The 16,433-nt window shown below is 38.5% G+C and overlaps 1 protein-coding gene across 6 annotated transcripts in view; it reads left to right on the top strand.

Moving 5' to 3' along the window:
• LOC146861244 (sodium channel protein type 2 subunit alpha-like) overlaps nt 1-16,433 on the top strand; it is a 905,823-nt gene that overhangs the window by 386,119 nt on the left and 503,271 nt on the right. For all 6 annotated transcript variants that reach the window (XM_085645403.1, XM_085645408.1, XM_085645407.1 and 3 more), the window contains exon 14: nt 667-905. In XM_085645403.1, the coding sequence (XP_085501529.1) occupies nt 667-905 (239 nt within the window). The remainder of the gene's footprint in view (nt 1-666; nt 906-16,433) is intronic.

Below are 16,433 nucleotides of genomic sequence, written 5' to 3' on the forward strand. Positions count from 1 at the left end.
ACGTTTTTTTTGTTGTTTTTTTTATTGTCTGCTTATTTTTGTTTTCCTCCCTCTACCCCCTTCTCCCTACCTATCCTGCTTCCCCACTGCCCACTGCTTCAGATCCTGAACTGCCTCCACTGGTACAATGTAAATCTTCTTTCTGTGGTGTTTGTAAGAGAGTTCACAATGTAAAATCTCTTCATATTGCATTTGTACAGAATCCTCTGTAAAACCTCTTAATCTGTTATTTGTCAGATTGATCTCTCATGGTAAAACGATGTCTTACTGCATTTGTCAGAGAGATCACAATGTGAACCCACTTCCTACAGTATTTATCAAAGGTTTACGCCATGCAAAGCCCCTTCCGACTGTATTTAACACACGGTCTGCATAAGACATTTTTCTATCACCTATGGGCAATGGATCTACTTCAGGTTCATGACCTCTGCCCAATCAAACACCAAGAAAAGAAAAGATCAACAAATATGTTCATAAGTGTGTGAATGGATCAAGAAAATGTGATGTCCGTTAATCCTAAAGTTTTAAGATGGGTTTATTCAGAACTGTGTTTCTGTTATTGATGAAATGCTGGGATGTTTTGCATGATTTAGTTCAAAAACACTGAATGAATATTATTGTACTCGGATCATAATGTAACCATATTATTACGCCATTTTCTTTTAGAACTTGAAGAATCCAGAGAAAAATGCCCCCCATGCTGGGTTAAATTTGCTAATAGTTACCTCATTTGGGACTGCTGTGAAACATGGCTGAAAATAAAAGAAATTGTCAATATTATTGTGATGGATCCATTTGTGGATCTAGGAATTACTATCTGCATTGTGTTGAATACATTGTTCATGGCCATGGAACATTATCCAATGACTGAGCATTTCAACAATGTACTAACAGTCGGAAACCTGGTAAGTTCTAAGCATTATTTATTACACTTGATTTGTACCTATTTAGTTGGTCATATTACAGGACTGTGTTTCACATTTTGGTCACTTTTGAGTACTGTGAATTTTTATTGACTCAATGAGAGATGATGGGAGTCCAATCAGGGGCATGCGGGACCTGGTCTGATGTTCGCCAGTCACACCCAACACTTCATGAATAGTTCAGCAGAAGGCGAGTTTTAATAGTTTTCAGATGTTTCCTGAAGTGGATATTGTTTAGTTCAGTCCTTGTGTTTGGGATCAGGGTGTTCCGCCGTAGTACTCCGTCCATATATTTAATTTGCGTGAAGCTTTGTGGGCTGATCAGGTGGACAGCAATAAAGCTGCCATGTGGCCTCATTTCTACTGGTATATTGTCCATTTGCAGAGAATTTACACTTAATCCTCATGACTCCTGGGCACTAATGGGATATTGTAGGGTCTAGATTCATGTGATCATATTCTAAATGTCCACATTCTGAATACCTGGAATTGTTATATTCATAACTTATTTTTGTGCTTCTTTGGCGGTGCAAAGGAGATAGTTTTGCAATGGTCCAAGCATGCCACCAACAATGTTATTGCCAGCTCCTCCCTGTAGTAGGGACAAAGGATTGTCCCGCTCTTCCTGAATAAGGAAATCTGTAGATTGAATTGGGTAAGGAATAAGAGTTAAAAGTGACATTGAAGTTTGCAAGCTGGAGCGATATTGCACCACAGGCATGCACAGCAAATATGCCTCCCCCCCGACACTAAAAGAGTATCAGTATTTCCAAACCTTCTGCATGGTTGTTGACCATCATACTGGTTGTATTTGGTTATATGGCTGAAAATCAAATGAGCTATAGTTCAACAGTGGGAACCAAGCATATTTTATGAAGGTTAGGCAAAGAAGAAAGGTGTTTGTAAAGTCGGTAAGATGGCTTCATTTATTTTTTATCATGAGTAGAGATGCCAATATATCAGCATATTCAGAAAGCGCTAAGCACTGCCCTGTTAACCTTTACTTTGCACTGTAGCATCTTGGTGGGTTATCATTGTTGTCTCTATTAGAATAGATTTGATTTACTATTGATTCAGTGACAATATATTTGAAATTTCATTTATTGGTTTCTTTGAATGTACATGCTTCTTAAACTGTTCATAAATTTTGATTGAATATCAAATTATTACATGATTTCATTTTGTTCCATGATTATTTAGTTACGCTGCATGATTGTTTGAGGGTACTTCCAAAAGGAACCACTGTTCTTTCTTTGTTACACATCCCAGATTCCCAGGGTTATTGAGCTACCCACGTATGGGGTGGTGAGATGTTATCTTAGATTGCAAGTATTGCATTGTAGTTGTGTGGTATTGCACATGATATCATTGTTGATGCCAACTGCGGGGCATGTAGTGTTAACAATTCAGAAGATTATTTGCTAATTATTAAGTACACTCAGAAGACCCAGTTCTTATCTTCATTTGTGCCTGAATGTTCCACTTAGAAGAGCAAATGATTTGTCTTATTAGTTCAAAACATCCTTGCTCACATTACAAATGTCACTACTTGATAGCGTAACATTAAACATGTGTTACTCCTACTTCAGGAACATGGAGAGCACATTTTGGTGTGGGGGCAGCTCAAAATGTTTAGGAACACATGGGTTTTGTCAGTATTCACAAACTTGTTTCTAATGAATGCCTACTCTGAGAACATGAAAACACAGTTGAAATTCTACACTTTTCAGGGGCAGGAGTAAATCCCTTTCGATGCTAGTAATGGGCTTTGCTTTCTTCCCGAATTTGTGGCAGTGTATGGGACGTTGTTCCAATGTGACAAATATTTTATTTTCGCATGATCAATTGTACCTTACAGACAAATGTTCAAGCAGAAAGCCTTACTCATGAATGCACACAAATTCCTACAAGTGTTGCTGCATTACTCCTAGAAGCAATCTGTCACGAGCACATCCATGAAAACTTTAGGCAATTTCGTAAACAAGTTTCTGCAGCCATACAAAGTAGTACACCTGCAGATCCAGATTTCTGATTTTTTTATCTGAATGAGAACCTAAGAGTTTGTCTGTGTACAAGTGGTTAAACATTGTGACTATGCAGCATGCTGGTAGGTGTTTGAAGCTAGATAAGCATGCAAAGGGCGCCTGTATTTAACTATTATCCATCCAACAGGATTTGTTGATACTGTCTTATGACTAAGGTTTATCAGTTCTAACGAGGGTGTGGTGGTGTCTGCCTTTACAACAGAGTTGATTTGCCCATGTTGCCTTTCATGATGTATCCCATATTCAGATGTCCCTGTCACTCCAAACACAGACCACTGGAATGACAGTGAAAGAAAAGTTTTCATGTTTGATTGTCCTGAAGGGCATTTCTCAGCCCATCACACATACAGCTTGTGTGTTTACCCTGTTACAAAGTCAATCAACAAGCTGCTTGGTGATGTCAATAAATCTGTTAGTGTGTATGAGAGTGTTAGGTCTGACATGCAGTAGGAACAGAAATGGGAGGTGAGGAATGCCGCTTGAGAGTGAGAGAGTGATGTCAGACAGTGCATGTATTAAAAATATGTTGAATACCTGTGCATGTGTGTGTTTCTGTATATGCACAACTGCATACTTGCCTTTGTGTGTATGATTTTCCTCCCATGGCATTATGCTGGTCCTACTATAATGGGTGTAGTTGCCAGACTTTAGGGATTCTTTGTATGAAGGCATCCACCTATGATATAAGGCTATTCCTTCTATAACGGTGGCAATTGTGGGTGCATTGTGATTATTTATTAGTGGCATGATGGTGCTACCACTAATATTGTTAGCCTACCACTAATACTTAGCCAGCACTGTCATATATTTAGCAAATTCTAGCAAATTATGGGCATGCATAAAGTTGGTACCCACCACTGGTATAGTGCTGGCCCAGGCACTGTGTTTGTTATTCTTGGTATCTATTGCATGATGTGACTTCAAGCTAATATGCAGATCCAGGCATAATGGTAGTAGCTCTTGTTACATTATTGATATCTTTAGTGTTAAGGTTCTCAGTGTAGTAAAACACTGGTCCTTTCATAACAGTGGTTACTCTTGGCATATTGTGGGAATTTATATTACAATACATCATATTTATTGATTATTGTAGGTAGCTATGGTATGAACGGTACCCACATGTTGCATAATGCCATCTCTGGCATAAGGGTGGCTATTCTTGACATATAGTGAGTGTCCCCACCATGATGTAGTCCATCTTTGATGTAACATTAATCCTCTTCAAAAAACCTGTACCTTACCATCCTGTGAATATAATAAGGATGATATTCTGTGCAATGCTATACTTACCTCACTCCCTAATGCTTTACTTGTTGCTAAGATTCCCGAAATAGAGTTGTGTTTGCATATATTCAGTGGATCTGATCACATTTAATCCAGATTTTATAGAAAACTATCAGGTGGCACTTAAGTTGGACAGGTAAAGAAAAATTTCTGGAATGTGGAATTACCTGTCACCTTTTCGCCTAAAGATTGATAAAAAATGCTACATTTTAATATTCCAGGGTGGGTATCTGTCTCATTGTGTTGATATACTCCTTTTATCCTACAAAAATGCTCTGTGGTCACCTGTTAAACCTTTTAAAGCCAAAATAATAGTCCTTTTTCCTGGCATTGTCATGCCAATATTGGTTCATTAAAACATATGTTATATGTTTGCCCTATTATATTCAAATTATAGTCAAAAGTTTGGAATATAATTGGTAAAATTATACATTTTTACTGAAAATATCTCATATTCTATTTTATAGGTAAATCCATTGTCTAAATTCCATCATCTCCCTTACACATCAGATGTTGTTTGATTTTTTTATTTGATCAGCAATCAAATCCATAACATCTAATTTGAAAAATGCTAAATTATGAACTATTCACACTTGGTGGGCATGGATTACATTTATGCGACTGGGTGACACAAACCTTTCACAAGCATGAAATACTTTTGGAAACCTCTTGATTTTTACGTATCCTAACAAAGTTTGTTATATTATTCTGTTCTCCTTTTCTTTTATATCAATCATATTCAATATTATGTATATGCAAATTTCTCTTTCTGAATTCATTTTAAGTAGCTTTGATCTTTTTTGTTTACTTAGTGCATGTGCTATCTTCTATCCTTAGAAAGGTATTTATTCTATTCTCACTGAAGTGCATATTTTGTTATGTTATTTGGTACTATTTTTGTATGTTGATTGTTTCCTAAACTTTTATTGTCAATAAAATATTTCAAACAGAGGAATACATTAAAAGGAAGGAAATTCACACCAGGGCATGAGGACAGAATCTATCCATGTGCGGCAGAATTGCATATAAGTTATTAATTAAAATGAAAGAATAATGTTTGAAGCAAAATATAGACAGGCTGATATTTCAGGTAGTGCATGTTTAGGAAAGTGAGTTTATTTTCTGATAATAATACAGCTTGTATTTAAAAGAAACTGAACAGCTTATATCTGGAAATAATATGATCATATTTGCAAATATGTATTTATGGTTGACAATTGAGTGATAGGCATTACTAGTGTCTGAAGCCTACTGTGCCTTTTGATGTGATCTGTCAGCTGCCTGAATAGTGTCAACCCGGGTGAGCCTGGATTGTGTGAGGTTCTTTTAATACTGCCAATTCCAGGTACGTTCTCAGGAGTAAAATATGATTTTGAATCTACTTGAATGGCAAAATTAAAAGAACTGAAATGAAGAAAAATGGCATAACCCATGATGGTCCATGTAAAATTGCATTATCTGAGTTACCTGATAACCATTTATTTTATTAAACATTTCTAAAGGCAACGGAAGGTTGCTCTCTTTTTTCATCATATTCCTTACGATTTAGTAGGCTGGATTAATTTCCAGCACCTGTTGAAAGGAATGGGCGGACTTGTCATACCAGAAATATTGCTTATTTCAGGAATGTTGCTTTATAACTGCTTTATAGAACAGTTAGGGAAAGTTGTGCTTTAAAATTCACAAAAGCATCTGCCATTGGCAACGCAAATTGAGACTGGCAGTTGGAGTGGTGGGGGAGGTCATAAAGACAATGGAAAAAGTGATTCAGTGTGGGGGTGCCACTAAGTAACAGAGAGTGATTGTAAAAAATTGGGGAAGCAGTTTGAAGGAGGAGCAGCACACCAGGGAAATGATGACAGAGGTAAAAGAAACATATGCACTCTAAATTCAAAATATAGTTTGTCCATCTATTTTAAACAAATGATTGAGGTGAACTGGTGAAAGTTAATTGTCAATTTATAATATTACTTGTGTTTGTTTGGTTTATAACTTGTTTGGTAGAAATTATGGTGTTCAGAGTACTTTGCACAAAAGTGGCAGCCGGCAAGGTGGGGGGTCTCGCGTGGGGTTGCACGTGGGGGGATGAAAAAAAAAGTACCTTTCCTCCGGGTGCCGCGTTTCTGCCCCTGCTCTCCTGCCTCCGACTCCAGGAAGCAGGCAGCCAGGTTCCCTCCCCTAAGCCAATCACAACACTGCAATGCAGCATTGTGATTGGCCTGAGTGCGGTGACACGGCACTCAGTCAGGCGCTGGAGGGGTGGGAATGTTCTCCATTCAGGCTGTAATGCAGCCTGCATGGAGAACAGGGAAGTGGGCATGACTGGTTTGGGCAGCCAATTATTGCACACTTAGGAGTGGGCAAACCACTCCTTTCCTGCTCTGAGAGCAGAGCAGCCCTGCGCACCCACCCGCCCACAAAGCAGCAGGACACAAAGCATAAAATGATAATAACTTTAAGTTATTATCATTTAATGTTTCTACTTGGCACTTCTTAAAAGCAGTGGAGCGATGCTCTGCTGCCATAGCGGAGGAGCCGCCACTGCTGCACATGTTCTAGAGCTCCTCAACACATTCAAGGCACCACAGCGCTTGCACTTAATGAATGTTTTGCCTGAATTTAACTAGCAGAGTTGCCTTTATGGTGATTGTCAAAGGCTAACATGTCAAAATGTATCGCCTACAGGTAACTATTCTAACCACGTATATTACTGACTTAACAGGTTCATTATGCTCTGACATGGTATCTTTTGATTTTCCATGACTCTAAAACTGTTGAAATATGGACACATGCTCATTAGGAACACGTAGGAGTGCTTGGTAATGAACTCAAAGGATAGGACTGAGATAAACTTGTTCAGAATGATATGCAGTTAGCCTAAGGCAAGCCTTATCACCACATTCTCTGTTGTGAAAAGATTAGCTTGTATATTACTTACCTGCTAGACCCATTACTGACACAAGGCTACATATTGAACCCTCTGCCAATGATTTCCTATCTGCTGCAGTTGGCGGCAGCACTCTAATCTTCTCAACCCTGTCCTTAAAGGCCTACTAACAGGCTGCTTCTGGTGGGTGGTGATGTATAATTAAAACAGATTACAGAAAATAGCAAGTGATTTGAGTGGATGATATGGTTAAATGGCACATATGGTTTAGAAAACTTGAGCTTTTACCCTACAGTTGGCTCCATAGCCGTGTGTATAATTCTGAATTCAATCAGCTGAACAGAAGCAGAGATAAGAACAGATAGGGAGAGAGAGAGAGGAACAAAAAGACGTGGAAAGCAACATAGAGAGAGAGAGAGAGAGACAAAAAACGAGTGTAAGATAAAAGGTAGGAGGTTGAAATGGAAAAATATGAGAGAGTTAGAGAGAAAGAGAGAAAACTTAGAGCTCAGCCAATAGCAAGAGATTTGTATGACTGTTTTGGCTCTTCAGGAATAGCAACTAAAAGAGCAAATATCAAACGTCCCTACTGTTCAATGAAGGTTTGAAAGTATGCACTGACCAAAACATGATTTTAGTCAGCATTTCAACCCCGAAAGAAATGACTTTGACATGGTCTTCATTAGAACAAAAATTGGATTTGTAGTATCTTAGAGGGAATGGATGATTTTGAAAAGGTCAATACTAAGCAAAAATGTACTTGCTCATGAGTTTGACAGTGGAAGATCATGTAAGAGGAGATCATTACCTCTGCCAGATAAAAGGAGTAAACCATGACTAAAACAGAAGAGAAGGAAAATACAAGCATGTTACCAACTATGGTACTTTGCAGTAAAAAGGCGCATAACACAAAGTGTAATGCAAGTGTTCAAAAACACTCAAAAAGGAGGGCTTACCTTTCTCGGTAAGTTGACTCCAGATCGACAAAAATGTTGGATTCAGGTGAATGTCCCATATGTTATATATACGTTTGTACTATGCCAACAAAAGAGCTCCCACTTACTCAGACACTTCATCTTAGTATTAGCAAATCACTGCTATGAATTGTGTAAAACAAAAGGGCTCTGTTCATAGTGATAAATGATTCATGTCAATGATGGGCAGAAAAATAGTAAAATTAGTACCCTTTGGCAGGAAGAAATATAAAAATACTCACCAGCATGGAAGACAGAAAAGCTTCTTTCTCTCAAGTGGGTTTAGGCATGTGCCAGTTATAAAACAAGGGAACATGGAGGCTGTGTTGCCGTGCATGTTTAGGGTAGCGGGAAGTCAACCCTATAGAGAAAGAGGGAACAAGCAAAAATAGAGCATATCAAATAACAACAAAACAGTCATGGAACATTTACAAAAATATATAATCTACTTGATAATGTTGAAGTTCAGCAAAAACCAAGAAGAAAGACTACAAAAAGAAGAAAAATTAAGCCAACCATTATAAAAAAACATTTTTGGTATAAAAATGTTTTTACACAGTCAAATATTTTCGGGGGCAATAGCAACAAATGTAAAAAATGGGGAATTTAGAAACACATTACATATACACAAAAACAATGTAGCATGCATAGATACAAACAGACAATAATTTATGTTGGTAATATGAACAGCCCCCACAAACTGATATGAAGGCTGTTCAGATGATACACTCGGTTTAATAAAAGCACCCAGTAATAATAGCCAAATAACCCCATTATTCATATTTATTTAGTCCAGATTTCATAATTGATACATCTGTAGTGAGGATTGGAACCTATCGTAGATACATCTCCACCATGTGGATTTGGCACAACCTGCTCCACTACTTGCCAATTAATATTATCCGTGTATGTGTAAATTCTGTACTGAACAAGAGGCGCTCCTGAAGTACCACATTTTATTCTGCTTCTATGTTGTAAAATATGTACTGTACTTTTGTATTTTTTGGGAAATCTGTTCAATATAGGTAGTGCCATAAAAAAACACAGTGCATAGCTGACATTGGATGACTTACAAATAGTAAATTTGTGCAACACAATTTGATATTATCGTGTTAAAAATATGTTGCTTTACTTCAGAGATAACCTTTGCTATACTGCCACACTTAAAATGCCCATGCACAGGAGGAAGTCCCCATTGTGTACAAAGGTGGGGTTATTTTCCACAGGTAACTTTAATCTCATCTGTATGGTGAATATTTGTGCCTCTTTTGACAGCAAATCGGAGATAAAAATTTCTATGTATAATCCATTTGTTCTGTTTACTGAAGTGCAATTGGTACCCACAAAATTATTCATGGGTTTGAGCCTTGGTGTAAGGAGATAACAGTACCTCTTTCTTGAATGTTTAAATAGTCTTAAAAGATAGCTCTGTACCAATAGTTTGTTAATCATTATGTCGGATTCTTTTAAAGAAAGCTTTCTTCATTTTAGAGCCGTGCCTCAGGTGGAAAAATGACTGAAAGCTAAATTGTCCATAAGACTATGAGGATGATGGCTTGTATATCCCAATAATGTGTTGCATTCAGTTGATAGATGGAATAGTTTAGTGTATGATTTGTCATCATGAACTTAAGCAGAATTACCACTTCATTTAAGGAAAACATAATTTCTGTACTTCCTACAAATAATAATCCTTGAGGAAAATGTATTGGTATGTCCATAGATGTTTTGTTCTTCAAAGTCATCCACTGGATCCATGACCAATGACCCATGACCATTCCCTTACAGTGACAGAAAAAAATAATTTCGAAATTCAAACAGTTCTTTGTTAGGGCTATCTCTTTGAGAGAGACAATTACATTTTTAGGGGTCAAGACACAGGCATCGAGTCTAAAGATTCTTTAGCACTCTAGGTGCCCGTAAGGGTTATATTAGAACACAATGATTGCATAGCTAGCTTTAAAAGGATTTGGGTGGAACGAACAAACAAACAGGAATTCAGTTCTTCTAATCAGACTTACACTGACCCTCACATATGCCTTAATATCAAATACAAATGATTGACCTCGTAAATCAATGAACTGACATATGGGGTCTAAATTACAGCTGCACACGGAAACAATAGGCCTTCCAGGGGGGTTCTTTGGTTGTTTATGAACATGAGTTAAGGCGTAAATGGTAGATATTCATGGGTGTTTTTATTCTGGAACCCGTGCTCATTTTTACTGAAGACAAGGCCTCATCTATTACATTTCTAATCAATGTGCTAATTTCTGATGTGAAATCAGCTTTCAATGTAGTACAGTAATTAACCACAGATTGCTGGCAAAGGATTTTAGCAAAAATATATGTCATATTGTGCACAATCATCTCATCAATTTATCCATCAATTTAATTGCAATATTCACTCTGCCTTTGGAAATATTATAACTAATACATTCCCTTTCCTGGCTGAGTGCTCCAATGTGCTAGAGCACTGCCCTTTCAAAGGTCAGTATATCTCTAGGCAAGTTTTGAGCAATGGGGTGAAGGTAATAAAAAGACACAATCCAGTGGTATTATCAGGATGTCGCTGAAATGCAAGCCAGGGATTGAGATGGTGTACCCCACTCCGTCTCATTTCAGTCAAATAAGATCTGTAATAAATTCCAAAAACAGAAGTGACTGTACAAGGGTAAAAAGTGCAAGAGAGTAGAGAGAAAGGAACACTTCGTAAGCGCTTTGAACCAGTTTTATCAGTAGCATGGCTGCTGGAAGGCGTGAAACAAGGACTGTCTGAATGCAGTAGACCGATTGGTAACCCCTGTAATCCTATAAAAGAAGATACCATTGATAAAAATGTTCTGGTGTACTACAGGATACAATGTCTTGTAGTAACAGTAGAATGGCTTACTAGGGGATGAAATCAGAGAGGTCGCTAATAGCCTCTGGTTGACCAGGACACAGTCTGGGAACCAAATACGAAGGTCTGTCTCTAATAGTAGAGATGCCAGGCTGACTTGAACTGTTAGAAGTTGGTGCAGGAATTTTGGGATGGTAGCAAGCAAAGCTCAGTATCTGTGGAGGAAAGGGTTAAACTGAGTTGCCCTAACCACTCAAGGGAACTGAAGGGCAGTAAACCAAAAACGGTGCAGGAACACAAATGGGGCAAACTATGCGACCTGAGTAGAGAACCCATCAAAATCTAGTGCAGTGACTAGAGCTTATACCTTCCCATTTCGTACTAGTCTGGAAGTGTGTGGAACCTTCTGGCTCCTTCCAGAATATTCTGGCTTTATCAGAATTTTCCGACTCTTCCTGAATTTTCTGGCTCTTTTCAGCTTTCCCTGGAAGTGATGATCCATGTTACCCTTTGACTACACCCTCGTTCACCTCCCCAGCCACCATTGTACCATCTTCCACAGTCGCTAAGTCCTGCCCATAGAAAATTTGTATTGTGGAGCCTAAGCAACGTGACTGATTCCCTACAACAGTGGACATGATCACCAGAGAGCATGAACTCCAACAGTCCTGACAGGCATCCAACATACCAGTGTATTCATTATTGGTGAAGAAATACCACAACTTCAACCTTGCAAACATATGTATGCAATTCAACCTTGATAATAAAATTATGGGGTTTTTCAAAGGTTACAAAAGACAAACACCTTCTGTTTTTAGTCATGATAACCCCCTGATCGTTCTCGCATAGCAAAGGATTTCCTCTAGCTTCCACTATCGTACCAAGTATAAAACATGAATTTGCCACATATTTACCTTTTTGCAGTTCATTTGTTCTTTATCAATCATAATTTTGTCCTCAAGCAAATCTTGTCCGCGCCATTTTGTTTAGGGGTCGAAATATCAACTAACCCATAGTTTGAATTGTGTTTACTTTACTCTGTTCAGTTATTAATTACGATTACTAATAATTGATCTTTTACACGCTCCTCTTAGACAGCCAAAACATTTATACATATATTCTGAAAATTTGATTTGACTTGTATTCTTTTTCTATCACAGTTTTCAAATCATATTCAAATTTTTTATCACTTGTAAAACCCTACATGTAAATAGTTCTGTGGATATTACACAATTATCTTCACTCTATAAATTGCATGCTCACCTACATACATGTTGACTGTGGTCGTTTTATTTAATATTCTTAAAATAATAAGATTATTGAGTGGTCCATTTAATGACTCTGTAATCCACATATGAATCAATCCGAATGAACTATTGTTTTACTTATGTCTCCTGCAATACTGATTTTCCTCTGAATAAGGAGTTGCATTTGTTCTTTCCATGGTTCATTTACACAAAAGCGTTTAGAAACAGTGGAAGTGTGTTGTGTTATTTCTCTCAAGGCTCTCCATCACCTCCGCTTCCCCCCTCCCCGTTGCTATCCTTTTCACTTACTACCTTACAACTCTGTCTTTACTGATTACTGCAGTGTTCTCCCTAAAGCTTTCCCCCTCTGTAATATGACCCTCTTCCACCATTGCTCAATTAATGAATATTGATCAATAGATACTGATTACTGGTGTGTTAAATGTCAGTGTTAACATGGCATTATACTATATTTCCTCTCTCACTTTTATCTCTCCTTGCCCCATCTGACCCCCTTCTAGCTCCCTCTGCTCTTATTTGCTCTACAGGATATTCCACACTCTCCAACTCTCCTCTTCCAGTTTTCAACTTACCCTCACACTTTCTCAAGATTGGTAATTGATGCAACATGGTGACTAGTTAAAGCATCACTATATAAAATCGTAGAATAAAAATGAATAACTAAAGCGCTATTAAAAACGAGCTCATTGTTGACCTTGATATCCTGAGTAGAGCTTATTCCCACTTACTAAACCACCCTCCTACCTCAGTTTGCAGATCCGGATTTACACAGAGCAAGCTTGGAGGCAGCAATGATGGCACTTGATGCTATCAAATGATGCACCCTTTCCTGTTGTTTGTACTGACAAATGAGGGAGTCTGCATGGGTCACAGTCTATCATATGTGCTTTTCAAAAATCAGAGGATTGTTGAGCATTGACTTTGAGAAAATGTATTGTGCACATCATGACATACAAGCAAAGATGGCCTGATCAGCATTCAAGTGTCATGGAAAAAGATATAGCGATATCCCCATATGTGAATGTGGTGAATGAGAATGTGTATGATGTGAAGGGGGCGGGCGTAGGCAGTAACCATCTCAGCATTATCCCACAGTACAACTCATAAAAACAAGTAGTTATGGCACAGTGTATTGATTGGCATGATTGGTCTCTGAATCTTGTCGTTGATCTGTAAATCTTTGTACCATAGTAAGGGAAGAGCAAACACATTCTGCAGCAGAATCTCGGTGTTTATTAACACATCTACCACCTTCTCTTCCTTCCCATGCGCACCTTTCCTGCCCTTCCCCCACCACACCATGTTGAGTACTGCCCTAAGAACTTCCAAGGATTAACAACTCATGGCCTGCTTTCTTCACTCTCGTGGATTTGTGGCATGGATGTGCAACAGTGGGTAGAAGGAAGCCAGTGGTTTTGGATTTTCATAGGCACAGGCCTGAACACCATACTGGCCTTGCAATCACAAGTGTCAGGGTGTGCACACCTTTTTCACTATCCAGCTGCCATAGACATGATAGTGTGCATTCCATCCACTCCCGCTTCCCACGCACACAAGACCTCCTGCTATTGACCATGACACCGTGGTAGTCACCCACAGCATGTTTTCAACAAGAATCCAACAGCACAAACATCAGAAACATTACTTCAATTTTGCCCATCCACAAGGAACATTTTTTAATGACGATTTCACTCCACTGTTTTTCTCATGTGAATATCACCCTGCGGTTGTAATAAACTGGAATTTTAACATTGCACTATAATATATGTGCAAATGTATCTTTATTAGTGCAGTTGTTCTAAATATCACATGTTATTGGGCCACATTTATTTTCACTGCCATGGCATAAAATTAAATCTACAATGCATTTTCAAGCATTTTGTAACGATAAAGGCTTTATATGTTTAGATAGAGGTTTTAAATACAATCTACGGTCTTGATTGGACACATTCCTGCACCAATCCGTGACCTAAGGCCTATGTTTGGGAAGCCAGTGACTTTTATTGCACTGATGGAAACCCTTTTAAATGATGTACTTTTTTCTTAGCTTCCTCACATGCTTTCATACCAAACCCATGAAATATTGATTTCCCGCAGTGCACTTTGTGTTCCCCATAATTACCTATTTGGCTGAGGTTGTCAATTATGTTCTTTTTTCTTCTACTCGCAGCAGTTACATTATTAAACAGATTGCCAGTTAACTCTGTTCACGTTTGAAGATGTGTAGATGGTGATCTTGGATATTTAAAATATTTAACATTCTCAGACTATATAAAGACCAGGTTTAGCTTTTCAATAGAAAGGTGTGAATGTAATACTTATAAAGATTCTCTGAAGGGGGTTGTGAGTAGGGGTGTGCGAAAATTACATAGTTTGCTTTCGCGTAATTATGGAGAACATTGCAAAATGTTGCAAAATTACGTGAAATACAAATCCACAGATAGCACTATATGGTTTGGTAAAATGCTTTCTCGTATCCATTTTAATGCAAGAACACGTTTTGTGCAAAAAAAGTGCAAAAATCAAACGTACCATGAACAAAAGCCACTTGCATTCTGCAGTTCCCATCCGTTTGCAGTAATAGCCGGGGTGAATTGTTACCGCAATGAAACTGAATTACATAACTTCATGGCGGATTTTTGCATAACAAGCGTAATGCGAAATTGCTTTAGGTCTCCCCCAGTCATTCAGGTCAGCTGCGAGGTCTTGGATAGATGGTCCAGTCCACTTTCTGTTCTTCTGCAGGTACACAAAGTGTTCTGTCCAGATACCTTGGGGTGCCAAGTTTATGCCTGGCACTAGATAAATGGTTGAGAGTGACTCCTTCACAAATGGGGTCAAGGTTTCCAGGGGCCACCCTACCCACTTTTTCAGTAGTTCCTGTTTCCCCTACTGCAAGATAGTGGAAGCCTTTGGACACACTAAACTTGGGCCCTGAGGGTTGTGGAAGTGTTGAGGAGTGCTTTAAGGTAATCACTAGTTTCCTCCGACACATAACACTAACATCCCATTTGAAGCAGGCACTGTACTCACAACAGAGGTCTGGTAGGACAAAATAAGGTTCTTCCACAACCAGACAGGGGAAGCACAAGTGTTGTCCTGTCATCCTGTTCTCTCTCTTTCAAGTGAGCTAAGGTGATACATGTGCAGCAGACCTGTCAGGCAGGACTTGACACTGTAGAGTCAGCAGAATTCCCACAGACCCTACCCTGCATACTCTGTTGAGCTCGGATGAACCACCTCTGCCCATCGAGATCAGCCTCTTGTTTGCTCCTGGGAGGAATTTCACCCCTCTTTCTCACCTATTCCTGAGATGAGCACAGGCTGGGAGTTGCTGGAGAGTCTTTGCAAATTAGCCTCCAGTACCGTCAGGCTGGCAAAGGGTAACTAGCTTGCATTCAACTTTTTAAAAGTTACTCTTCTTTGATATTTATTTGTTTAGGTTTTTTTTAGATGGTTCCATTCACTAGATACAGCATTAATATTTTACTCTGATTTGTCACCAAGGACATATTGGCCTGCTACAGTTAAAATAGTTTTAGGGCCTTGTCTTTAAAGCAGCATGGTAATAGTAATTTTTTTACCTGTTCCACTTTAACCCTTTTGCTGCCAGGCCTTCCACGTGCCACGCCCTTTTTTGGCTATTTGGGGTAGTTTGTGCTTAGGCCCCCATAACATTTTGTCCACACAAGCTATCCATGCTAAATTAGTTTGAGCTTGTGGATTCCTCTGGAGGGGACCGAGAAATTAAGCAAAATACAGCTAAATTGTGTTTTTTGGGGGGGAAAATGGAAAAAAAGGCTGAAGAAGAAAACATCTGTGTTTTTCCCTGCAAATAGTATCAACCAAGGGTTTGTGATACTAAAATCACCATCTTCTCAGCTTTCAGGAGCAGGCAGGCGTTTGTCAGAAAACCAAAAAATTTTTACACAGGTTTGGCCTTTTAGTGGGACATAGCGTATTTTTCCTATTTTTTGTGCTTTTAAACTACTTCCAGTTAGTGGTAGCAATGAATATGAAACCAATAATGGATCCCAGAAAGCTATACTTTTCTAAAAAGTAGACACAATTCTAAAGTCAGCAGGGGGTCATTTGTGTAGATCCTTCAAGGTTTTCTTTTAGAAAATAACAGTAGAAATAAAAATATATTGAAATCTAGTTGAAATAAAAAGCCATTTGAGCCTACATTTTCACCTGTAACTTTTTTTTA

Source organism: Triturus cristatus, chromosome 3_1 (genome assembly GCF_964204655.1).
Source record: "Triturus cristatus chromosome 3_1, aTriCri1.1, whole genome shotgun sequence".
Classification (NCBI taxonomy): Eukaryota; Metazoa; Chordata; class Amphibia; order Caudata; family Salamandridae; genus Triturus; species Triturus cristatus.